Below are 25,355 nucleotides of genomic sequence, written 5' to 3'. Positions count from 1 at the left end.
CCCTTATTTGTAATGACTATTAACCACAATTTCCAAAACCAGTAAATTGGCCTTATTTAGACACTGCAGATGACATAAAACATAAACAAAATGCTAAAATGTTCACCCCTTATATGACGCTGCATATTTGGTTTACTGGGGTTTCACTGGTTTTTCAGTGAGTGAACATCACTTCCCAAGCCTTCACCTCCTTGACTCTGCTGGTCTTAGTGGGCCTACACTCTGAAACAAGTCATGTGGTTTATCAGGTATAAAAATGCAACATACTGAATCAACACAGATTTACACCTCTCATGTGTATAGGTACTTAAGAGTATTACATACAGCACCTAAGATTAATTCTTTTTATTTTAATGCATCTTTATTTTAATTAATTAGTTTAAGTAAGATGATTCTGTTTCTGAGGTTCCTGTGTTTGAAGTTAAGTCGGTATCGCCTGAGGGCAGAAGGTGATGAATTGTTTTTCTAATACTTTGAATTTTATCTTTAAAGAAGCTCATGAAGTCATTACTGCTGAGGGTTATAGGAATACATGGCTCAACAGAGCAGTGACTCTCTGTCAGCCTGGCTACGGTGCTGAAGAAACCTGGGGTTCTTATTTTCCTCTGTTAATGATGAGCAATAGGACGCTCTGGCATTACGGAGGGCCTTCCTTTATGCTTTAAGACTATCTTGCCAGGCTAAACGTGATTCTTCCAATTGGTGGAGCGCCATTTCCTTTCAAGTTTTTGCGATGTTTGCTTTAATTTGCTGAGGACACTCTTGGTCACCATTTTTGGACAAAACTTCATAATTTTTGGTGTCTCATATTTTGATGTTACTGTTTTTAAACTTGCTTTAACCCCTGATCCAGAAACAACTTACTTGGGAACCCCACAGTTTTAGAGAACTTAGGCTACAGTGCGCACACAGCCTTAGGATAACACATAAGAAGAAGAAAAAGTAAAATATTTGCAAATGCAGTGATCAAAGATAGTCTTACACTACTGTTGCCACCTTATGCAACTTAAGCCAGGATATACTGATGCGTGATTCGTCACTCCACAGAACTCGTTTCCACTGCTCCAGTGGCGGCATGCTTTACACCACTCCATCTGACGCTTGGCATTGTGCTCGGGGATGTAAGGCTTGCGTGCAGCTGCTCGGCCATGGAAACCCATGCCGTGAAGCTCCCGGCACACAGTTTTGGTGCTGATATTAATGCCAGAGCTGGTTTGGAACTCTGCAGTTGTTGAGTCAGCAGAGCTTTGGCGACTTTTACCACTATGCGCGTCAGCACTCGGCGACCCCGCTCTGTAACATTACGTGGTCTGCCACTTCGTGGCTGAGCTGCTGTGGTTCCTAAACGTTTCCACTTTGCAATAATACCACTTCCAGTTGATCGTGGAATATCTAGGAGAGAAGAAATTTCACGAACTGACTTGTTGCAACGGTGGCATCCTATTGCAGTACCACGTTCGAATTCAGTGAACTCTTTAGAACGACCCATTCTTTCACAAATGTTTGTAAAGGCAGACTGCATGGCTAGGTGCTTGATTTTATACCTGTGGCAATGGGACTGAATGAAACACCTGAATTCAATGATTAAGAGGAGTGGCCCAATACTTTTGTCTGTGTCTGTCAAGTGTGATCATGGCCCGGGAGAAGTGAGCAGGGACTGGAGACGGGCTGAGGGGAAATGAAGATCACACTGTGACACTTGATGGATGATACATGTACCCGAGAATTCAGAAGGTGTGCCACAGCCAATTTATTAGCAGGAGATTATCAATCCAGACCAGCTACTGAACGCTTGGAGGAATGAGTCAAAGGACACAATAACTTCAATAACAATAACTTAAATCATTGTCTGAATAGAATCATAATTACATTTGAAAGTTAATCACATTTTATGAGCACAGTGTTGTTTTACATGCATCAATGTGGGCAGTTGTTTTTGTAATTTTCTTAATGGCTGAACTTCTTTTCCTCCTTTACTTCTCTTAATTTTCTCTATCATATTTTATAAACGCTTTATATGTTTCGTATGCAAAAATCTTAATTTGTAAAGTAACTCGTAACTAAAGCCGTTAAAACTAATTGTAGTGAAGTAAAAGGTACAATATTTCCCTCTGAAATGTGGAGTAGAAGTAGAAAGTGGCACGAAAAGAAAAGACTCAAGGAAAGTACAAGTATCTCAGATTCATACTTAAATACAATACTTAAATAATCATCATGTGTCTCTGTGGAATGATGCTTTTGTTGAACCTGTTCGTGCGGCTTGATAGACTTCCTCGTCTGTGACATTTACTGTACGTTTGCATTTGTTGTGCTTCCAGGTGAGGAGATAGTGTCTCTGGTGACCTGCAGCTACCTCTTGGCTGTCTCAAAGCCAGCAGCAAACAGTAGCACATTCTTTTTGTTTTAATTTAAAAGCACGTTTTATTTAATTTCAGTTTAAGTGTACTGTACTTTAAATGTATTTACTTTCAAATTCCTCATTGCTGAAGGGGCTGCATAACTTTAGCTGAAGTTGCATTGTTCAAAATACCTGCATTCAGTGAAGTTGGACGATGTAGACAATACAAACAGACTGAACAGACGGAAAACTTTATCTCATTAGATAAAATCGATGTTGACAAAGTTTTCCTTTGGGGACATAATTTGCAGTTGAAAAATCACAAGGTATTGCAATACTCAGCATATCGCAATACTATGGTATCGTGCCTTAAGTATTAAGATAATATCATATGGTGGGACCTCTGGTGATTCCCACCCCTACTCTCCTGTGTTGTGGAACAGATAGTGATTCCATGCAGTAGTGTTGTTTTCAGTAGTCCACAATAGAAACTATTGACAGCTTTGGCGCAAGAAACTTGCTCTTTGGAACTGTCTGCATACTGCAGGTGATCTGTGCAGTGGTGGAATGTACTTTTACTCAAGTACTCATGTACAAATATAGTACAAACTTGGGGTACTTGTTTTTTCTTGTCATGCCACTTTCTGCTTCTACTCCACTACATCTCAGAGGGAACTATTGTAGATTTCACTTCAGTTCATTTATCTAACAGCTTTTGCAACTAGGCACCACAAATGTGGTGAGGATGTCCAGTAGCTATCAGAGCTATCAGAGCATGTGAGCAGAGTTGAATTGAACCTGAGCGAGGAGCGCACTTGAACCATTGACATATATAAAAACAAATACTTGAACTTGAACTCACTGAGCACTGAACAGGAGCGAATTTTGAGCATGTTTTTTCGTCCTGGGAGCTGGGAACGGCAACGGACCGGAGGGAAGCGATGGAGCAGAGTTTCTTTTAACTGAACTCCGATCACACGCTCTGGTGGCTATGCAAACAGCCTAACGTTTGAGCGTAATATTTCTTCAATTTAAAATCAATATTCAATGAATGCAGAGGTGACAATTCATCATTAATTTACAACATACATTATTAAACCCTAAATGCATATCTGTCTGCAAAGTGCTCCATGCTCTGCGCTTGGGGTCAATAGGCTATGACTTCAACTCCTATTCTTTGTAACTTCATTCTGAAAGGCTACGAGCCAGTCGAGGGCGCTCCAAAACTTAGGGGTAGTCCCCTCAAAGCCCTCCTCTCCATGCCAAAATGGTAACAGAACATCGAAACTGAAAAACACTGTCAATGAAAAAAAAGTGATTTGAAGAAAAAATCTGAACAAAAATATCAAGATAAAATGAAATCATTTTTCATGCTTCCGTTTTATTTTTCAATGCAAATGTTTCAATGCCAATGTTTCCTTTTTCAATTCCGGTGTTGTTTTCAATGCCAATTTTATTTTTGTTGGCAAATGACAAGGAGGTGAGACAGATTGTTGAACAAGATTTATCTGTTTATTGATTCATTTGAAATCAAATCAGAACTGTCAATATATTTTCCTGCAGTGATGTCATCGGGGCTGTACATCCTAGTGCATGTGACGTCATTAGTGGGGATGCGACATCATCATGGCAGATGTAACAGCACATGGCAGGGATCTTCACAGGCACTTTCCACAAACAAAAGATTTCTTTGGGTCGCAGCTCAAGTCGTTGGGAGCACCTAGAGTTTAAAAGTTAATAAACAAACAATTATCTAATAATCTCTCCCAGGTTGAGATATTCATCTGCTTGTTTTATGCAACAAACAGTCCAAAAACCCAAAGATATTCAGTTTAACGTCAAAGAATACAAGGAATTCTAGCAAATACTCATGATTTGCTTTACTTAAATATTTAGTCACTTACCAGAATTGTTGATTTAGTCAATTACTTTTCTTGAATATTGAGAATTTCCACATTGCTTCAGAAGAAAAAATGACATGCAAGAGAGAAATAGATAATCAATGCGTACCGAGGTAGTTCAACTCCATGCAGTGCTCGCTTCTGCCAGTGTTGTTGGGCTCCCCCCGACGCCACAGCTTGAAGTCAAACTTGGTTCCATCCGTCCACAACCACACACCCTCCTGAAAGAAAGTTTTAAGGGTCAATCCAATCCAATCACAACAATGATATTTTACCCTTAGTTACATCTAACCATGCTGATAGTGAAGAGATATACACAGCTGAGACGTCAGCCACCACTCCAACACAATGAGGCTGAATAGAATTTAGTTTGTGATACTAAAAAATGAAAAGGATGTCCTGTTTGTCAAAATAACCCACAGACTGGGTGACCTGGTGGTTTAGCGGTATAACACATTACTATGTAACTGGCCCCAGGTCAGTGACCTTTGTTATACATAATCCCCCTCATGTCCCGTCACCTCTCTACTGTGTGGTATCAAATAAAAGCAAAATGTCTTCATGAAAACACAATCAACAGACTGATCGAAACAATTTTGGGCTAAAGGTGAGAATTATTGACAGTGAGGTCTGTAGATCATGATTGGTTACAGTATGTAAAGAGTTGGTGGATTTTAGTCATCACAAAATCCAAATCACACCTGCCAGACTCTCAACAATGTGACCACCAAATTAAAAACAGAACATATTCAGTAGAGTTCTGCAGGAATGAGCCCTAAAACCTGGAAATGAGTCGGCATTTTTGCCCTTCCGCTTCATTCGTCTCGAAGTCAGTGGGGTTTCTTGAATGGGTTTTTGGACAGATTCCTGAAATAAGGTCTGTGGCTAACACAAGCTTTAGAGATTTTCACGCTTTGTTCTGCGACATAAAATGCATCAGTAAATACCCCACTCCTGAATTTTGAAGCTTTTACGTGTCTTAAAAAAGACGGCTAAATGAGATTACAGACGTTGTCGGGGACGTTAAATGTCATCATGCCGAATGTGGAAACTCATCTACTCACTAGTTTGATTTTACAGCCTCGTTGTGTTTATACTCGAGCTCGGATATGCAACCGTGGTGTAGTTTGTTTATAGCCTAACCTTAGCTCTTTATTTCTGGTGACTGCATTTACGCTTCAAAAATCATGTGTTCAGTTGTGAAGATTATCTTGCTGAACAACACATGTAAGTGTCATTAACATTTGTTTGCCACAGAGCTTATTTTCAGCAATAATCCATAAATCATTTTGGCTTTTTTCAAGGGAACCAGGGCGATGCTAACTTCTGAGTTGGCCTACAAAAATCCGTCATCCCTGCAGCACTCTATATCAGGCACGCAGGGGATAGTTGCATCGTGTCATGTTTATTGTTAAATCGCTCACCTTTGCTGTGTCATGGCCTCCAACCCAAGTTCGTCTATGTTCGTCAGTCGCTGCTTGGATTGTCTTTATGAGGAAGTCGTACACGTCTTTGTTGGGGATTGAGGCCAGATTCCCACCGAGGGCAATGCAGGCAATCTAATGAGGAAGACAACGTGTGAAACGGAAAAAAGAAACAAAAAATCATTGAGAGATGGAATACGTTAAATGAGGACATAGAAGTGAGAGTTTGGTTTACGGCTTCTTCTACTGAATGATTCTTATAAGAACAAACTAGTTTAAAGCAAATGTCATGAATACAGTTAGGCAGTTAGAACTCATATTGCTCCATAAAGTACCTCTGCATCAGCCCAGTCCTTTTGATCATGGTTAAACATGTAACAGTGATCGTCAAACTGAGTCCAACCAGAAGGGCAGGTCCTACAGGTGTCACAGCAATGGTCTGTAGATGATTACAATGACAATCAATGCATAAGTGTGACAGGAGGAAAATTAGAGTCATGTTCCTCTTTTGAAATTGACTTAAAGAATGGGTTCAGGTTTATTCAAGTCTCATGTCATAGGTACATTGAGAGTTATTGATTTCTGTATTCATTGCTGTCATCCATACTGATAACATGATAGAGTGACAACACTATTAGAAACATCCACAGTCCTCATTCTGCAGAAACAAAAACGTTTCTTAAAAATTTGAAAACTTATAAATAACTTGAACAGCAGTCACAAAGTCCCAGCTACTGTATTATGACCCTTCACCCCCCAGACTCGGACAAGTACCAACCTGAATCAGGACGCGCCTGTGAACATAAAGAAAACATCATTAGCACTGAACTCAACTCAAACTTGATCTTTATTGAGTATTTTATTGTGTATTTAGTCACTACCTTATATATCACCAGTAGTTATTTTGAAGACAAAACTTGGAAATAATGTTGAAAATATGATGTTGGGCTCCGAGACATGGTACTAGTGTTTGAAGTTTAGGTGTTATGACACCAATGATCTTTTAAAAATAAATATTTTAGTGTGCGTGTTACTTACATTTGCTCCAATCCACAGTCCACTGGTCAAACAGAGGACCGCAATGAAATGAAGAGCTGATGCCATCTGTGTAAAGACTCAGTTATTAATGAAGTAATGCACCATAGATAAGCATGTGCATTCTTTAAATGTGAACTTGAATTATAAAGTTAAAATGACTGTTGTGAATGAATGAAACAAAGACAGTTAGCAGGTTTTACAGAAACGAGGCCTTGTAAAGAACTATATATGAAAAGGGGATTTTCCCTTGAAAACAATAAATGTAATAATGAACAGATGAAAAATAATTTCTATAGATTTGAATCAACACAAACGATGCTATGATGAAAGGTAGGAATGAGAGCCGCACCTTGTTGTGATGATCAGATGAGGTTCCACTTGCAGCAGTAGCAGGTAGCAGGGTGTCTTTGAGAGGGAAATCCAGTGTTTATATACCTCGGACTAACACACCTGCAACGTGTTTTTGTGATCTCAGGATATTGTTCGATCATTGTAATTAATAATGAGTAATAAATTGGCTCAGACCTGTGGGATGCCCGGAATACTCTTCAAACAATGTGACAAAATGTGGATCCAGTGTTTTTAAAGGTATCAGCTGCAGCATTTGCTACACACATTAGAATTAGGAATGTAATGTAATGTGTTTTAATTCTGGTCATTAATTTTGGGTTGTGTCTTTGGCCAAGCACTTGTGAAGGAAGGGTCTAGTCCAAACCTAGAGTACATATGTGGACCGGGTTGTCCGTGTTCTTTGGCCATTTAGTATAAAACAGAAAGTCATATAATGATGTTTAGTACAATGCTGCTGCTGGCCTATTTACTCATGATGATCCTCTCCCCATTTTCAAACACGATGTTTGAAATTAAACAGAATCATCTTACTTAAACACTCATTAGAGGTTTGTTCAAGGGAGATGTCAGCAAGTCTCCCAGCAGTATTCACAGAATCCACCCGGGGTCCCGTTCACATGTTTCTCAGTGCTGAATATTTAATTGCTGCAATAGAAGGTAACATACCTGTGTATGTATGAAATGTGTAATTAAAATAAAGATGCATTAAAATAAAAATAATTAATCTTAGGTGCTGTATGTAATACTCTTAAGTACCTATACACATGAGAGGTGTAAATCTGTGTTGATTCAGTATGTTGCATTTTTATACCTGATAAACCACATGACTTGTTTCAGAGTGTAGGCCCACTAAGACCAGCAGAGTCAAGGAGGTGAAGGCTTGGGAAGTGATGTTCACTCACTGAAAAACCAGTAAACCCCAGTAAACCAAATATGCAGCATCATATAAGGGGTGAACATTTTAGCATTTTGTTTATGTTTTATGTCATCTGCAGTGTCTAAATAAGGCCAATTTACTGGTTTTGGAAATTGTGGTTAATAGTCATTACAAATAAGGACAAAAGATTTGTTGTGAGTATATGACAGCAAATACCTGTTGAATATGAATCAGATGGAAACATGGGGTGGGGATAGCCATTTGTAGTTTGATCTGAAGAAAATCTACCATGGAGCTGCTTGTTTTCTTCCAATTTCAAAGCCTCTGCAAAAGACACCCTTCAGAAACCATGCAGCTTAGGTCTAATATTCTTTAAATACACATGGGGAAATATGGGAATCTTATAGAAGGTTTTGGTGCTCTGGTCATTTGAGCTTACATGTTCAAATGATGAACACTTTGATGAAAAATCTGCAAAAGATGACATGATGAGCCTCATTCATGCGTAGTCTAATTTGACTTTTTAAAAGGACACAGCAGACCACTCAAGGTCTGTGGATCCTTCTTTCATGAAGGCATTTTGCTTTTATTTGATACCACACAGTGGAGAGCTCACGGGAAAATAAGGGACAAAGTTCCCTGACTGGAGGCCATTTACCTGGTAATGTGTTATACCGCTTAACCACCAGGTCACCCAGTCTGTGGGTTATTTTACAAACCAGGACATACATTTCATTTTCTAGTATCACAAACTAATTCTATTCAGCCTCATTGTGTTGGAGTGGTGGCTGACGTCTCAGCTGTGTATATCTCTTCACTATCAGCATGGTTAGATGTCACCCAGGGCAAAATATCATTTTTATGATTGGACTGAATTGACCTTTAAAACCTTCTTTCAGGTGTGTGGATGTGGAGTGATGGTACCAAGTTTCATTTCGAAGAGTGGCGTTACAAGCAGCCCAACAACACTGCTGGAACAGAGCACTGCATGGAGATGAAGTACCTCGGTACACACTGATTATCTGTTGCCCTTTTACATGTGAGTTTTCTTTAGTAGAAATGTGGAAATTGTCAATACTCAAGAAAGGAAAAGTTAACTTTGCTAACTGATCACCTGATATAATCCTGAATATGAATTGTGTTTTGTTATTTGTACATTTGATTGAAAAAAGCAAACAACAACCCCCTGAAAACAGATCACTGGTTCAAATGTGAGTATTTGCTAAATGTCTTCGTGTTCTTTGATAGTAAAATGAATATATTTGGGTTTTCTAAATATCATTCATTCATTCATTGCAGCCCTAATTGCTTGTTTATAAACTTTTAAACTTTAGGTTTTGCTAACGACGTGAGCATTTGCTTGTGGTATGTGCCTATGAAGATCCCGGCCGACACATCTGCCATGATGATGTCACACCCCCACTGATGATGTCACACCACCAGTGTGTACAGCCTCGATGACATTACTACAGGAAAACATGTTAACATGTCTGAATTGATTTCAAATTACTCAACAAACAGATAAATTCTGTTCAACAATCTGTCTCATCTCTTATTTAGTTTTTTATATTACCATCACATGCAAAAGCTTAATTCTTTTGAAAAACATTCAGTCAATCAACTGATTAATCATTTAGTCAATCAGATTATTCCTCAGTATGCAGATTACATGTGTAACGGGGTTTAATTTGTTCTGGATCTCTATATACAGTTTATAACGCCCTACTTTTTATACCGCTGATAGTGGTAACAGTCAACAGTCTCTGCGTTGTGTTCATTGATGGTGGTGGACTAACGGCTGACAGTTAGCCGGTTGTCGATTCAATTTGTTTATTGGTTTAAACACTTCGGGATTTGGGGAATACAAGCCCGGTCTCAGTAAAACTATTCAGTATAAAAGAAAATCATAATCAACAGAAGCTTACAATACAAATGAATGATTTCTGTAGCCAAGCTCAATGACCATTAACTGATTAATTAATGTACATTAACAGGGCCAACGGTCTAACCTTGGTCCGGGATGAAAGACTTTTACAGTACTATTAAAACTATTACACAATACACAAAGAAAACTACTAATACAGATAGATGAATACACATAGATTATCACTCTGGATGTCAATATTGTTACAGTCTCTCTCAGATAGATCCAAGCCCAGTCTGACTGTTCCCCCGGTGATGGGCTTCATAGCTGTATCGTTACCATGGCTACAATGTGGCCTAGTATTAAATATGAAATCTAAAATGGGAAAAATATGAAAATAACACAAATATCAAATAAAGGTAAAATTACTGACAAATTAAATTCTCTATTACAAGATTTTTCTATTAGACTTAGTAACCATTTAAAGCTCAAAGTATGTTTTTAATGTAACATTCAAAAGGCATATGTTACATAAATCACACTCTCCTGCCCCTCCCCTCAAATCCCTCCTCTCAATTCAATTCAGTTTTATTTAAATAGTGCCAAATCATAACAGAGGTTATCTCAGGGCACTTTTCTTATAGAGCAGGTCCGGACCATACTCTTTATAATATTATTTACAGAGACCCAACAGTTCCCACCATGAGCAAGCACTTGGCAACAGTAGCAAAGAAAAACTCCCTTTTAAAGGGCAGAAACCTCACCCAGAACCAGGCTCTGGTCCCAGAGTGGTTAGGCTCTGCTCTAACCAAACGCAAAAAATATCAGAATAAAATGAAATCATTTTTAATGCCAGTGAAACTTTTTTCAGTGCTAATACAACTTTTTCCAGTACAAATGTTTCAAGGCCCAAGTTTCCTTTTTCAGTTAAGGTTTTGTTTTCAATGCCAAAATTTATTTTTATTTCCAAATTGTAAAATCACCGTCCTGCCTCCATAAGAGCAACACTAGCCGCACGCTGTCGCGGCTGAGGGACAATATTCTCAGGCCCCCACTGACAGAGAGGCTGCAGCTGTACCGTGTGTGCCTGATTTTGAAAATATTCTGTATGTAATTTTGTAGTTCCATTAAAAGAATTTAAGCCCTGGCCGGTCTGGCAGGTGTGATGTGGACGACCAGATGGCAAAAGTCCACCTATTCTTTACAATACATGCTGTTACCTATCTTTGATTAAAGGCATCACAGTTAAGACATAGTTGAAATGTATAAACTCTGTGGTTCATGAGGTAGAGTTTATCTGATTGTTGTATCAGCAGAAGAAGGCAGGGTGGAATATCTCTATTCTTGTTGAACTGGATGACTTGTCGGGGCACGTCTATGGTCATTTAAAATGTTAGAATTTTATACTGCGAATGCAGGTATAAACCATCTATGAAGAGATACAATAATTGATTGACTAAATGATTAATCAGTTGATTGATCAATTGAAGTATACATAGTAGAGATAGAAGTATTAAGCTTTCATATGAGATGGTAATATAAAGAGGTGAGACAAATTGTTGAACAGAATGTGTTTGTTTATTGATTTATTTGAAATCAAATCAGAACTGTCAATATATTTTCCTGCAGTGATGTCATCGAGGCTGTACATCCTGGTGCATGTGACATCATTAGTGGGGATGTGACATCATCATGGCAGTTGTATGAGCACATGGCAGGGATCTTCACAGGCGCTTTCCACAAACAAAAGATTGCTTTGGGTTGCAGCTCAAGTCGTTGGGAGCCGCTAGAGTTTAAAAGTTAAACAAAAAATGATATACATACAAAGAAAGATTATTTTAATTATTGATTAATCTTCTCGATTGATTGATTCATCATTTGGTTTATGCAATGTCAGAAGTTGTCACAATTTTCTAAAGCCCAAGTTGAGATATTCATCTGCTTGTTTTATCCTACAAACCCAAAGATATTCAGTTTAACTTCAAAGAATACGATGAATTCTAGCAAATACTCATGATTTGTTTTACTTAAATATCTAATCGCTTACTATAATTGTTGATTCAGTCAATCGACTAATTGATTACTTAACTAATAGTTTCAGATCTACAAACAACAAACTCTAATACTCTACAGGCCTCTGCAACAAATGTTTGACAAATGTTTGCTTTTTTCAATCAAATGTACAAATAACAAAACACAATTCATATTCTAGATTATATCAGGGGATGAGTTACAAAAGATGACTTTTCTTCTCTTGAATGTTGAGAATTTCCACAGAAAAATCACATGCAGGAGAGAAACAGATAATCAGTGCGTACCGAGGTAGTTCATCTCCATGCAGTGCTCTCTTTTGCCACTGTTGTTGGGCTCCCCCCGACGCCACAGCTTGAAGTCAAACTTGGTTCCATCCGTCCACAACCACACACCCTCCTGAAAGAAAGTTTTAAGGGTCAATTCAATCCAATCACAACAATGATATTTTACCCTTAGTGACTTCTAACCATGCTGATAGTGAAGAGATATACACAGCTGAGACGTCAGCCACCACTCCAACACAATGAGGCTGAATAGAATTTAGTTTGATACTAAAAAATGAAATGGATGTCCTGGTTTGTCGAAATAACCCAGAGACTGGGTGACCTGGTGGTTTAGCGGTATAACACATTACCAGGTAAATGGCCTCCAGTCAGGGAACCTTTGTTATACATGATCCATCCAAAATCCAAATCACACCTGCCAGACTCTCAACAATGTGACCACCAAATTAAAAACAGAACATATTCAGTAGAGTTCTGCAGGAATGAGCCCTAAAACCTGGAAATGAGTCGGCATTTTTGCCCTTCCGCTTCATTCGTCTCGAAGTCAGTGGGGTTTCTTGAATGGGTTTTTGGACAGATTCCTGAAATAAGGTCTGTGGCTAACACAAGCTTTAGAGATTTTCACGCTTTGTTCTGCGACATAAAATGCGTCAGTAAATACCCCACTCCTGAATTTTGAAGCTTTTAAGTTTCTCATGAAAGGCGGCTAAATGAGATTACGGACGTTGTTGGGGACGTTAAATGTCATCATGCCAAATGTGGAAACTCATCTACTCACTGGTCTGCTCTTACAGCCTCGTTGTGTTTATACTCGCGCTTGGACATGCAACCGTAGCCTAACGTTAGCTTTTTATTTCTGGCGACTGCATTTCCGCTTCAAAAATCATGTGTTCATTGTGAAGATTATCATGCTGAACAACACGTAAGTAAGAGTAAGTGTGAGTGTCATTAACATTTGTTTGCCACAGAGCTTATTTTCAGCAATACTCCATAAATGAGTTGGCCTACAAAAATCCGTCATCCCTGCAGCACTCTATATCAGGCACACATGTTTATGTTAAATCGCTCACCTTTGCTGTGTCATGGCCTCCAACCCAAGTTCGTCTATGTTCGTTAGTCGCTGTGTGGATTGTCTTTTTGAGGAAGTCGTACACGTCTTTGTTGGGGATTGAGGCCAGATTCCCACCGAGGGCAATGCAGGCAATCTAATGAGGAAGACAGCGTGTGAAATGAAAAAAAAACAACAAAAAAATCATTGAGAGATGGAATACGTTAAATGAGGACATAGAAGTGAGAGTTTGCTTTACGGCTTCTTCTACTGAATGATTCTTATAAGAACAAACTAGTTTAAAGCAAATGTCATGAATACAGTTTGGCAGTTAGAACTCATATTGTTCCATAAAGTACCTCTGCATCAGCCCAGTCCTTTTGAACGTGGTTGTACATGTAACAGTGATCGTCAAACTGAGTCCAACCAGAAGGGCAGGTCCTACAGGTGTCACAGCAATGGTCTGTAGATGATTACAATGACAATCAATGCATAAGTGTGACAGAAGGAAAATTAGAGTCATGTTCCTCTTTTGAAATTGACTTAAAGAATGGGTTCAGGTTTATTCAAGTCTCATGTCATAGATACATTGAGAGTTATTGATTTCTGTATTCATTGCTGTCATCCATACTGATAACCTGATAGAGTGACTACACTATAAGAAACATCCACAGTCCTCATTCCACAAAAACGTTTCTTAAAAATTTGAAAACTTATAAATAACTTGAACAGCAGTCACAAAGTCCCAGCTACTGTATTATTACCCTTCACCCCCCAGACTCGGACAAGTACCAACCTGAATCAGGACGCGCCTGTGAACATAAAGAAAACATCATTAGCACTGAACTCAACTCAAACTTGATCTTTATTGAGTATTTTATTGTGTATTTAGTCACTACCTTATATATCACCAGTAATTATTTTGAAGACAAAACTTGGAAATAATGTTGAAAACATGATGTTGGGCTCCGAGACATGGTACTAGTGTTTGAAGTTTAGGTGTTATGACACCAATGATCTTTTAAAAATAAATATTTTAGTGTGCGTGTTACTTACATTTGCTCCAATCCACAGTCCACTGGTCAAACAGAGGACCGCAATGAAATGAAGAGCTGATGCCATCTGTGTAAAGACTCAGTTATTAATGAAGTAATGCACCATAGATAAGCATGTGCATTCTTTAAATGTGAACTTGAATTATAAAGTTAAAATGACTGTTGTGGATGAATGAAACAAAGACAGTTAGCAGGTTTCACAGAAACGAGGCCTTGTAAAGAACTATATATGAAAAGGGGATTTCCCTTGAAGTGAACACTAAATGCAATAATGAACAGATGAAAAATAATTTCTATAGATTTGAATCAACACAGCTGATGCTATGATGAAAAGTAGGAATGAGAGCCGCACCTTGTTGTGATGATCAGATGAGGTTCCACTTGCAGCAGTAGCAGGTAGCAGGGTGTCTTTCAGAGGGAAACCCAGTGTTTATATACCTTCGACTCACACACCTGCAATGTGTCTTTCTCTGATCTCAAGACATTGTTTGATTATTGTAAATAATAATGAGTACTCTATTAGCTCAGACTGGAGGAAAGACCAATATACTCTTCAAACAATGTTGGATAAGATGCCTTTTTAGGCAGAAATTCAGATTAGGGTTGTAATTCAAGGCTGACACTTGGCAACGCTGGTCTGTCGGCCAGTCGGAGTGGGTCACCTGAGCTTTTGTTCAGTTAAGTTGAGTGGACTGCTGTGTCCTTTCAAAACGTCAAATTACACTACGCATGAATGAGGCTCATCATGTCATCTTTTGCAGATTTTTCATCAAAGTGTTCATCATTTGAACATGTAAGCTCAAATGACCAGAGCACCAAAACCTTCTATAAGATTCCCATATTTCCCCATGTGTATTTAAAGAATATTAGACCTAAGCTGCATGGTTTCTGAAGGGTGTCTTTTGCAGAGGCTTTGAAATTGGAAGAAAACAAGCAGCTCCATGGTAGATTTTCTTCAGATCAAACTACAAATGGCTATCCCCACCCCATGTTTCCATCTGATTCATATTCAACAGGTATTTGCTGTCATATACTCACAACAAATCTTTTGCCCTTATTTGTAATGACTATTAACCACAATTTCCAAAACCAGTAAATTGGCCTTATTTAGACACTGCAGATGACATAAAACATAAACAAAATGCTAAAATGTTCACCCCTCATATGACGCTGCATATTTGGTTTACTGGGGTTTACTGGTTTTTCAGTGAGTGAACATCACTTCCCAAGCCTTCACCTCCTTGACTCTGCTGGTCTTAGTGGGCCTACACTCTGAAACAAGTCATGTGGTTTATCAGGTATAAAAATGCAACATACTGAATCAACACAGATTTACACCTCTCATGTGTATAGGTACTTAAGAGTATTACATACAGCACCTAAGATTAATTATTTTTATTTTAATGCATCTTTATTTTAATTAATTAGTTTAAGTAAGATGATTCTGTTTCTGAGGTTCCTGTGTTTGAAGTTAAGTCGGTATCGCCTGAGGGCAGAAGGTGATGAATTGTTTTTCTAATAGTTTGAATTTTATCTTTAAAGAAGCTCATGAAGTCATTACTGCTGAGGGTTATAGGAATACATGGCTCAACAGAGCAGTGACTCTCTGTCAGCCTGGCTACGGTGCTGAAGAAACCTGGGGTTCTTATTTTCCTCTGTTAATGATGAGCAATAGGACGCTCTGGCATTACGGAGGGCCTTCCTTTATGCTTTAAGACTATCTTGCCAGGCTAAACGTGATTCTTCCAATTGGTGGAGCGCCATTTCCTTTCAAGTTTTTGCGATGTTTGCTTTAATTTGCTGAGGACACTCTTGGTCACCATTTTTGGACAAAACTTCATAATTTTTGGTGTCTCATATTTTGATGTTACTGTTTTTAAACTTGCTTTAACCCCTGATCCAGAAACAACTTACTTGGGAACCCCACAGTTTTAGAGAACTTAGGCTACAGTGCGCACACAGCCTTAGGATAACACATAAGAAGAAGAAAAAGTAAAATATTTGCAAATGCAGTGATCAAAGATAGTCTTACACTACTGTTGCCACCTTATGCAACTTAAGCCAGGATATACTGATGCGTGATTCGTCACTCCACAGAACTCGTTTCCACTGCTCCAGTGGCGGCATGCTTTACACCACTCCATCTGACGCTTGGCATTGTGCTCGGGGATGTAAGGCTTGCGTGCAGCTGCTCGGCCATGGAAACCCATGCCGTGAAGCTCCCGGCACACAGTTTTGGTGCTGATATTAATGCCAGAGCTGGTTTGGAACTCTGCAGTTGTTGAGTCAGCAGAGCTTTGGCGACTTTTACCACTATGCGCGTCAGCACTCGGCGACCCCGCTCTGTAACATTACGTGGTCTGCCACTTCGTGGCTGAGCTGCTGTGGTTCCTAAACGTTTCCACTTTGCAATAATACCACTTCCAGTTGATCGTGGAATATCTAGGAGAGAAGAAATTTCACGAACTGACTTGTTGCAACGGTGGCATCCTATTGCAGTACCACGTTCGAATTCAGTGAACTCTTTAGAACGACCCATTCTTTCACAAATGTTTGTAAAGGCAGACTGCATGGCTAGGTGCTTGATTTTATACCTGTGGCAATGGGACTGAATGAAACACCTGAATTCAATGATTAAGAGGAGTGGCCCAATACTTTTGTCTGTGTCTGTCAAGTGTGATCATGGCCCGGGAGAAGTGAGCAGGGACTGGAGACGGGCTGAGGGGAAATGAAGATCACACTGTGACACTTGATGGATGATACATGTACCCGAGAATTCAGAAGGTGTGCCACAGCCAATTTATTAGCAGGAGATTATCAATCCAGACCAGCTACTGAACGCTTGGAGGAATGAGTCAAAGGACACAATAACTTCAATAACAATAACTTAAATCATTGTCTGAATAGAATCATAATTACATTTGAAAGTTAATCACATTTTATGAGCACAGTGTTGTTTTACATGCATCAATGTGGGCAGTTGTTTTTGTAATTTTCTTAATGGCTGAACTTCTTTTCCTCCTTTACTTCTCTTAATTTTCTCTATCATATTTTATAAACGCTTTATATGTTTCGTATGCAAAAATCTTAATTTGTAAAGTAACTCGTAACTAAAGCCGTTAAAAGTAATTGTAGTGAAGTAAAAGGTACAATATTTCCCTCTGAAATGTGGAGTAGAAGTAGAAAGTGGCACGAAAAGAAAAGACTCAAGGAAAGTACAAGTATCTCAGATTCATACTTAAATACAATACTTAAATAATCATCATGTGTCTCTGTGGAATGATGCTTTTGTTGAACCTGTTCGTGCGGCTTGATAGACTTCCTCGTCTGTGACATTTACTGTACGTTTGCATTTGTTGTGCTTCCAGGTGAGGAGATAGTGTCTCTGGTGACCTGCAGCTACCTCTTGGCTGTCTCAAAGCCAGCAGCAAACAGTAGCACATTCTTTTTGTTTTAATTTAAAAGCACGTTTTATTTAATTTCAGTTTAAGTGTACTGTACTTTAAATGTATTTACTTTCAAATTCCTCATTGCTGAAGGGGCTGCATAACTTTAGCTGAAGTTGCATTGTTCAAAATACCTGCATTCAGTGAAGTTGGACGATGTAGACAATACAAACAGACTGAACAGACGGAAAACTTTATCTCATTAGATAAAATCGATGTTGACAAAGTTTTCCTTTGGGGACATAATTTGCAGTTGAAAAATCACAAGGTATTGCAATACTCAGCATATCGCAATACTATGGTATCGTGCCTTAAGTATTAAGATAATATCATATGGTGGGACCTCTGGTGATTCCCACCCCTACTCTCCTGTGTTGTGGAACAGATAGTGATTCCATGCAGTAGTGTTGTTTTCAGTAGTCCACAATAGAAACTATTGACAGCTTTGGCGCAAGAAACTTGCTCTTTGGAACTGTCTGCATACTGCAGGTGATCTGTGCAGTGGTGGAATGTACTTTTACTCAAGTACTCATGTACAAATATAGTACAAACTTGGGGTACTTGTTTTTTCTTGTCATGCCACTTTCTGCTTCTACTCCACTACATCTCAGAGGGAACTATTGTAGATTTCACTTCAGTTCATTTATCTAACAGCTTTTGCAACTAGGCACCACAAATGTGGTGAGGATGTCCAGTAGCTATCAGAGCTATCAGAGCATGTGAGCAGAGTTGAATTGAACCTGAGCGAGGAGCGCACTTGAACCATTGACATATATAAAAACAAATACTTGAACTTGAACTCACTGAGCACTGAACAGGAGCGAATTTTGAGCATGTTTTTTCGTCCTGGGAGCTGGGAACGGCAACGGACCGGAGGGAAGCGATGGAGCAGAGTTTCTTTTAACTGAACTCCGATCACACGCTCTGGTGGCTATGCAAACAGCCTAACGTTTGAGCGTAATATTTCTTCAATTTAAAATCAATATTCAATGAATGCAGAGGTGACAATTCATCATTAATTTACAACATACATTATTAAACCCTAAATGCATATCTGTCTGCAAAGTGCTCCATGCTCTGCGCTTGGGGTCAATAGGCTATGACTTCAACTCCTATTCTTTGTAACTTCATTCTGAAAGGCTACGAGCCAGTCGAGGGCGCTCCAAAACTTAGGGGTAGTCCCCTCAAAGCCCTCCTCTCCATGCCAAAATGGTAACAGAACATCGAAACTGAAAAACACTGTCAATGAAAAAAAAGTGATTTGAAGAAAAAATCTGAACAAAAATATCAAGATAAAATGAAATCATTTTTCATGCTTCCGTTTTATTTTTCAATGCAAATGTTTCAATGCCAATGTTTCCTTTTTCAATTCCGGTGTTGTTTTCAATGCCAATTTTATTTTTGTTGGCAAATGACAAGGAGGTGAGACAGATTGTTGAACAAGATTTATCTGTTTATTGATTCATTTGAAATCAAATCAGAACTGTCAATATATTTTCCTGCAGTGATGTCATCGGGGCTGTACATCCTAGTGCATGTGACGTCATTAGTGGGGATGCGACATCATCATGGCAGATGTAACAGCACATGGCAGGGATCTTCACAGGCACTTTCCACAAACAAAAGATTTCTTTGGGTCGCAGCTCAAGTCGTTGGGAGCACCTAGAGTTTAAAAGTTAATAAACAAACAATTAGACCTACAATGAAAGATTATTTTAATTATTGATTAATCTGACTTCTTTCTTGATTGATTCATCATTTGGTTCATGCAATGTCAGAAGTTGTCAAAATTCCCTAAAGCCCAGGTTGAGATATTCATCTGCTTGTTTTATGCAACAAACAGTCCAAAAACCCAAAGATATTCAGTTTAACGTCAAAGAATACAAGGAATTCTAGCAAATACTCATGATTTGCTTTACTTAAATATTTAGTCACTTACCAGAATTGTTGATTTAGTCAATTACTTTTCTTGAATATTGAGAATTTCCACATTGCTTCAGAAGAAAAAATGACATGCAAGAGAGAAATAGATAATCAATGCGTACCGAGGTAGTTCAACTCCATGCAGTGCTCGCTTCTGCCAGTGTTGTTGGGCTCCCCCCGACGCCACAGCTTGAAGTCAAACTTGGTTCCATCCGTCCACAACCACACACCCTCCTGAAAGAAAGTTTTAAGGGTCAATTCAATCCAATCACAACAATGATATTTTACCCTTAGTTACATCTAACCATGCTGATAGTGAAGAGATATACACAGCTGAGACGTCAGCCACCACTCCAACACAATGAGGCTGAATAGAATTTAGTTTGTGATACTAAAAAATGAAAAGGATGTCCTGTTTGTCAAAATAACCCACAGACTGGGTGACCTGGTGGTTTAGCGGTATAACACATTACTATGTAACTGGCCCCAGGTCAGTGACCTTTGTTATACATAATCCCCCTCATGTCCCGTCACCTCTCTACTGTGTGGTATCAAATAAAAGCAAAATGTCTTCATGAAAACACAATCAACAGACTGATCGAAACAATTTTGGGCTAAAGGTGAGAATTATTGACAGTGAGGTCTGTAGATCATGATTGGTTACAGTATGTAAAGAGTTGGTGGATTTTAGTCATCACAAAATCCAAATCACACCTGCCAGACTCTCAACAATGTGACCACCAAATTAAAAACAGAACATATTCAGTAGAGTTCTGCAGGAATGAGCCCTAAAACCTGGAAATGAGTCGGCATTTTTGCCCTTCCGCTTCATTCGTCTCGAAGTCAGTGGGGTTTCTTGAATGGGTTTTTGGACAGATTCCTGAAATAAGGTCTGTGGCTAACACAAGCTTTAGAGATTTTCACGCTTTGTTCTGCGACATAAAATGCATCAGTAAATACCCCACTCCTGAATTTTGAAGCTTTTACGTGTCTTAAAAAAGACGGCTAAATGAGATTACAGACGTTGTCGGGGACGTTAAATGTCATCATGCCGAATGTGGAAACTCATCTACTCACTAGTTTGATTTTACAGCCTCGTTGTGTTTATACTCGAGCTCGGATATGCAACCGTGGTGTAGTTTGTTTATAGCCTAACCTTAGCTCTTTATTTCTGGTGACTGCATTTACGCTTCAAAAATCATGTGTTCAGTTGTGAAGATTATCTTGCTGAACAACACATGTAAGTGTCATTAACATTTGTTTGCCACAGAGCTTATTTTCAGCAATAATCCATAAATCATTTTGGCTTTTTTCAAGGGAACCAGGGCGATGCTAACTTCTGAGTTGGCCTACAAAAATCCGTCATCCCTGCAGCACTCTATATCAGGCACGCAGGGGATAGTTGCATCGTGTCATGTTTATTGTTAAATCGCTCACCTTTGCTGTGTCATGGCCTCCAACCCAAGTTCGTCTATGTTCGTCAGTCGCTGCTTGGATTGTCTTTATGAGGAAGTCGTACACGTCTTTGTTGGGGATTGAGGCCAGATTCCCACCGAGGGCAATGCAGGCAATCTAATGAGGAAGACAACGTGTGAAACGGAAAAAAGAAACAAAAAATCATTGAGAGATGGAATACGTTAAATGAGGACATAGAAGTGAGAGTTTGGTTTACGGCTTCTTCTACTGAATGATTCTTATAAGAACAAACTAGTTTAAAGCAAATGTCATGAATACAGTTAGGCAGTTAGAACTCATATTGCTCCATAAAGTACCTCTGCATCAGCCCAGTCCTTTTGATCATGGTTAAACATGTAACAGTGATCGTCAAACTGAGTCCAACCAGAAGGGCAGGTCCTACAGGTGTCACAGCAATGGCCTGTAGATGATTACAATGACAATCAATGCATAAGTGTGACAGGAGGAAAATTAGAGTCATGTTCCTCTTTTGAAATTGACTTCAAGAATGGGTTCAGGTTTATTCAAGTCTCATGTCATAGGTACATTGAGAGTTATTGATTTCTGTATTCATTGCTGTCATCCATACTGATAACATGATAGAGTGACAACACTATTAGAAACATCCACAGTCCTCATTCTGCAGAAACAAAAACGTTTCTTAAAAATTTGAAAACTTATAAATAACTTGAACAGCAGTCACAAAGTCCCAGCTACTGTATTATGACCCTTCACCCCCCAGACTCGGACAAGTACCAACCTGAATCTGGACGCGCCTGTGAACATAAAGAAAACATCATTAGCACTGAACTCAACTCAAACTTGATCTTTATTGAGTATTTTATTGTGTATTTAGTCACTACCTTATATATCACCAGTAGTTATTTTGAAGACAAAACTTGGAAATAATGTTGAAAATATGATGTTGGGCTCCGAGACATGGTACTAGTGTTTGAAGTTTAGGTGTTATGACACCAATGATCTTTTAAAAATAAATATTTTAGTGTGCGTGTTACTTACATTTGCTCCAATCCACAGTCCACTGGTCAAACAGAGGACCGCAATGAAATGAAGAGCTGATGCCATCTGTGTAAAGACTCAGTTATTAATGAAGTAATGCACCATAGATAAGCATGTGCATTCTTTAAATGTGAACTTGAATTATAAAGTTAAAATGACTGTTGTGAATGAATGAAACAAAGACAGTTAGCAGGTTTTACAGAAACGAGGCCTTGTAAAGAACTATATATGAAAAGGGGATTTTCCCTTGAAAACAATAAATGTAATAATGAACAGATGAAAAATAATTTCTATAGATTTGAATCAACACAAACGATGCTATGATGAAAGGTAGGAATGAGAGCCGCACCCTGTTGTGATGATCAGATGAGGTTCCACTTGCAGCAGTAGCAGGTAGCAGGGTGTCTTTGAGAGGGAAATCCAGTGTTTATATACCTCGGACTAACACACCTGCAACGTGTTTTTGTGATCTCAGGATATTGTTCGATCATTGTAATTAATAATGAGTAATAAATTGGCTCAGACCTGTGGGATGCCCGGAATACTCTTCAAACAATGTGACAAAATGTGGATCCAGTGTTTTTAAAGGTATCAGCTGCAGCATTTGCTACACACATTAGAATTAGGAATGTAATGTAATGTGTTTTAATTCTGGTCATTAATTTTGGGTTGTGTCTTTGGCCAAGCACTTGTGAAGGAAGGGTCTAGTCCAAACCTAGAGTACATATGTGGACCGGGTTGTCCGTGTTCTTTGGCCATTTAGTATAAAACAGAAAGTCATATAATGATGTTTAGTACAATGCTGCTGCTGGCCTATTTACTCATGATGATCCTCTCCCCATTTTCAAACACGATGTTTGAAATTAAACAGAATCATCTTACTTAAACACTCATTAGAGGTTTGTTCAAGGGAGATGTCAGCAAGTCTCCCAGCAGTATTCACAGAATCCACCCGGGGTCCCGTTCACATGTTTCTCAGTGCTGAATATTTAATTGCTGCAATAGAAGGTAACATACCTGTGTATGTATGAAATGTGTAATTAAAATAAAGATGCATTAAAATAAAAATAATTAATCTTAGGTGCTGTATGTAATACTCTTAAGTACCTATACACATGAGAGGTGTAAATCTGTGTTGATTCAGTATGTTGCATTTTTATACCTGATAAACCACATGACTTGTTTCAGAGTGTAGGCCCACTAAGACCAGCAGAGTCAAGGAGGTGAAGGCTTGGGAAGTGATGTTCACTCACTGAAAAACCAGTAAACCCCAGTAAACCAAATATGCAGCATCATATAAGGGGTGAACATTTTAGCATTTTGTTTATGTTTTATGTCATCTGCAGTGTCTAAATAAGGCCAATTTACTGGTTTTGGAAATTGTGGTTAATAGTCATTACAAATAAGGACAAAAGATTTGTTGTGAGTATATGACAGCAAATACCTGTTGAATATGAATCAGATGGAAACATGGGGTGGGGATAGCCATTTGTAGTTTGATCTGAAGAAAATCTACCATGGAGCTGCTTGTTTTCTTCCAATTTCAAAGCCTCTGCAAAAGACACCCTTCAGAAACCATGCAGCTTAGGTCTAATATTCTTTAAATACACATGGGGAAATATGGGAATCTTATAGAAGGTTTTGGTGCTCTGGTCATTTGAGCTTACATGTTCAAATGATGAACACTTTGATGAAAAATCTGCAAAAGATGACATGATGACCCTCATTCATGCGTAGTGTAATTTGACTTTTTAAAAGGACACAGCAGACCACTCAAGGTCTGTGGATCCTTCTTTCATGAAGGCATTTTGCTTTTATTTGATACCACACAGTGGAGAGCTCACGGGAAAATAAGGGACAAAGTTCCCTGACTGGAGGCCATTTACCTGGTAATGTGTTATACTGCTAAACCACCAGGTCACCCAGTCTGTGGGTTATTTTACAAACCAGGACATACATTTCATTTTCTAGTATCACAAACTAATTCTATTCAGCCTCATTGTGTTGGAGTGGTGGCTGACGTCTCAGCTGTGTATATCTCTTCACTATCAGCATGGTTAGATGTCACCCAGGGCAAAATATCATTTTTATGATTGGACTGAATTGACCTTTAAAACCTTCTTTCAGGTGTGTGGATGTGGAGTGATGGTACCAAGTTTCATTTCGAAGAGTGGCGTTACAAGCAGCCCAACAACACTGCTGGAACAGAGCACTGCATGGAGATGAAGTACCTCAGTACACACTGATTATCTGTTGCCCTTTTACATGTGAGTTTTCTTTAGTAGAAATGTGGAAATTGTCAATACTCAAGAAAGGAAAAGTTAACTTTGCTAACTGATCACCTGATATAATCCTGAATATGAATTGTGTTTTGTTATTTGTACATTTGATTGAAAAAAGCAAACAACAACCCCCTGAAAACAGATCACTGGTTCAAATGTGAGTATTTGCTAAATGTCTTCGTGTTCTTTGATAGTAAAATGAATATATTTGGGTTTTCTAAATATCATTCATTCATTCATTGCAGCCCTAATTGCTTGTTTATAAACTTTTAAACTTTAGGTTTTGCTAACGACGTGAGCATTTGCTTGTGGTATGTGCCTATGAAGATCCCGGCCGACACATCTGCCATGATGATGTCACACCCCCACTGATGATGTCACACCACCAGTGTGTACAGCCTCGATGACATTACTACAGGAAAACATGTTAACATGTCTGAATTGATTTCAAATTACTCAACAAACAGATAAATTCTGTTCAACAATCTGTCTCATCTCTTATTTAGTTTTTTATATTACCATCACATGCAAAAGCTTAATTCTTTTGAAAAACATTCAGTCAATCAACTGATTAATCATTTAGTCAATCAGATTATTCCTCAGTATGCAGATTACATGTGTAACGGGGTTTAATTTGTTCTGGATCTCTATATACAGTTTATAACGCCCTACTTTTTATACCGCTGATAGTGGTAACAGTCAACAGTCTCTGCGTTGTGTTCATTGATGGTGGTGGACTAACGGCTGACAGTTAGCCGGTTGTCGATTCAATTTGTTTATTGGTTTAAACACTTCGGGATTTGGGGAATACAAGCCCGGTCTCAGTAAAACTATTCAGTATAAAAGAAAATCATAATCAACAGAAGCTTACAATACAAATGAATGATTTCTGTAGCCAAGCTCAATGACCATTAACTGATTAATTAATGTACATTAACAGGGCCAACGGTCTAACCTTGGTCCGGGATGAAAGACTTTTACAGTACTATTAAAACTATTACACAATACACAAAGA

General features: G+C 38.7%; 3 protein-coding genes across 3 annotated transcripts; all 3 read right to left on the bottom strand.

The window, feature by feature from the left end:
• Positions 1-3,828: 3,828 nt before the first annotated feature.
• On the bottom strand, positions 3,829-7,089 carry LOC139289026 (galactose-specific lectin nattectin-like). Its single transcript, XM_070910524.1, has 7 exons — positions 7,051-7,089; positions 6,702-6,767; positions 6,442-6,457; positions 5,999-6,102; positions 5,664-5,798; positions 4,349-4,460; positions 3,829-4,058 (listed from the first exon to the last, which is right to left on the bottom strand). Exons 2-7 carry the CDS (start codon positions 6,765-6,767, stop codon positions 3,997-3,999), a joined length of 495 nt encoding a protein of 164 aa, XP_070766625.1. The 5' UTR covers positions 7,051-7,089; the 3' UTR covers positions 3,829-3,996.
• A 4,260-nt stretch (positions 7,090-11,349) lies between these two features.
• Positions 11,350-14,623, bottom strand: LOC139289097 (galactose-specific lectin nattectin-like). The gene is made up of 7 exons (XM_070910609.1): positions 14,567-14,623; positions 14,216-14,281; positions 13,956-13,971; positions 13,519-13,622; positions 13,182-13,316; positions 12,112-12,223; positions 11,350-11,579 (listed from the first exon to the last, which is right to left on the bottom strand). Exons 2-7 carry the CDS (start codon positions 14,279-14,281, stop codon positions 11,518-11,520), a joined length of 495 nt encoding a protein of 164 aa, XP_070766710.1. The 5' UTR covers positions 14,567-14,623; the 3' UTR covers positions 11,350-11,517.
• Positions 14,624-19,092: 4,469 nt separating this feature from the next.
• LOC139288753 (galactose-specific lectin nattectin-like) lies at positions 19,093-22,446 on the bottom strand. Its single transcript, XM_070910157.1, has 7 exons — positions 22,408-22,446; positions 22,059-22,124; positions 21,799-21,814; positions 21,356-21,459; positions 21,021-21,155; positions 19,706-19,817; positions 19,093-19,322 (listed from the first exon to the last, which is right to left on the bottom strand). Exons 2-7 carry the CDS (start codon positions 22,122-22,124, stop codon positions 19,261-19,263), a joined length of 495 nt encoding a protein of 164 aa, XP_070766258.1. The 5' UTR covers positions 22,408-22,446; the 3' UTR covers positions 19,093-19,260.
• Between the last annotated feature and the right edge of the window lie 2,909 nt (positions 22,447-25,355).

Source organism: Enoplosus armatus, chromosome 8, assembly GCF_043641665.1.
Source record: "Enoplosus armatus isolate fEnoArm2 chromosome 8, fEnoArm2.hap1, whole genome shotgun sequence".
Taxonomy (NCBI): Eukaryota; Metazoa; Chordata; class Actinopteri; order Centrarchiformes; family Enoplosidae; genus Enoplosus; species Enoplosus armatus.
This window is presented reverse-complemented; position numbering and strand designations above follow the sequence as displayed.

Bases quoted from the DNA above. Each gene is read 5' to 3' on its own strand.
- LOC139289026 (XM_070910524.1), bottom strand. From the start codon at position 6,767: ATGGCATCAGCTCTTCATTTCATTGCGGTCCTCTGTTTGACCAGTGGA. The intron at 5,799-5,998 runs GTACTTTATGGA...CTTCCTCATTAG, and splicing joins AGGACTGGGCTGATGCAGAG to ATTGCCTGCATTGCCCTCGG. The intron at 4,059-4,348 runs GTACGCATTGAT...TTTAAACTCTAG, and splicing joins CATGGAGTTGAACTACCTCG to GTGCTCCCAACGACTTGAGC.
- LOC139289097 (XM_070910609.1), bottom strand. From the start codon at position 14,281: ATGGCATCAGCTCTTCATTTCATTGCGGTCCTCTGTTTGACCAGTGGA. The intron at 13,317-13,518 runs GTACTTTATGGA...CTTCCTCATTAG, and splicing joins AGGACTGGGCTGATGCAGAG to ATTGCCTGCATTGCCCTCGG. The intron at 11,580-12,111 runs GTACGCACTGAT...TTTAAACTCTAG, and splicing joins CATGGAGATGAACTACCTCG to CGGCTCCCAACGACTTGAGC.
- LOC139288753 (XM_070910157.1), bottom strand. From the start codon at position 22,124: ATGGCATCAGCTCTTCATTTCATTGCGGTCCTCTGTTTGACCAGTGGA. The intron at 19,818-21,020 runs GTGAGCGATTTA...ACTTTCTTTCAG, and splicing joins GAGGCCATGACACAGCAAAG to GAGGGTGTGTGGTTGTGGAC. The intron at 19,323-19,705 runs GTACGCATTGAT...TTTAAACTCTAG, and splicing joins CATGGAGTTGAACTACCTCG to GTGCTCCCAACGACTTGAGC.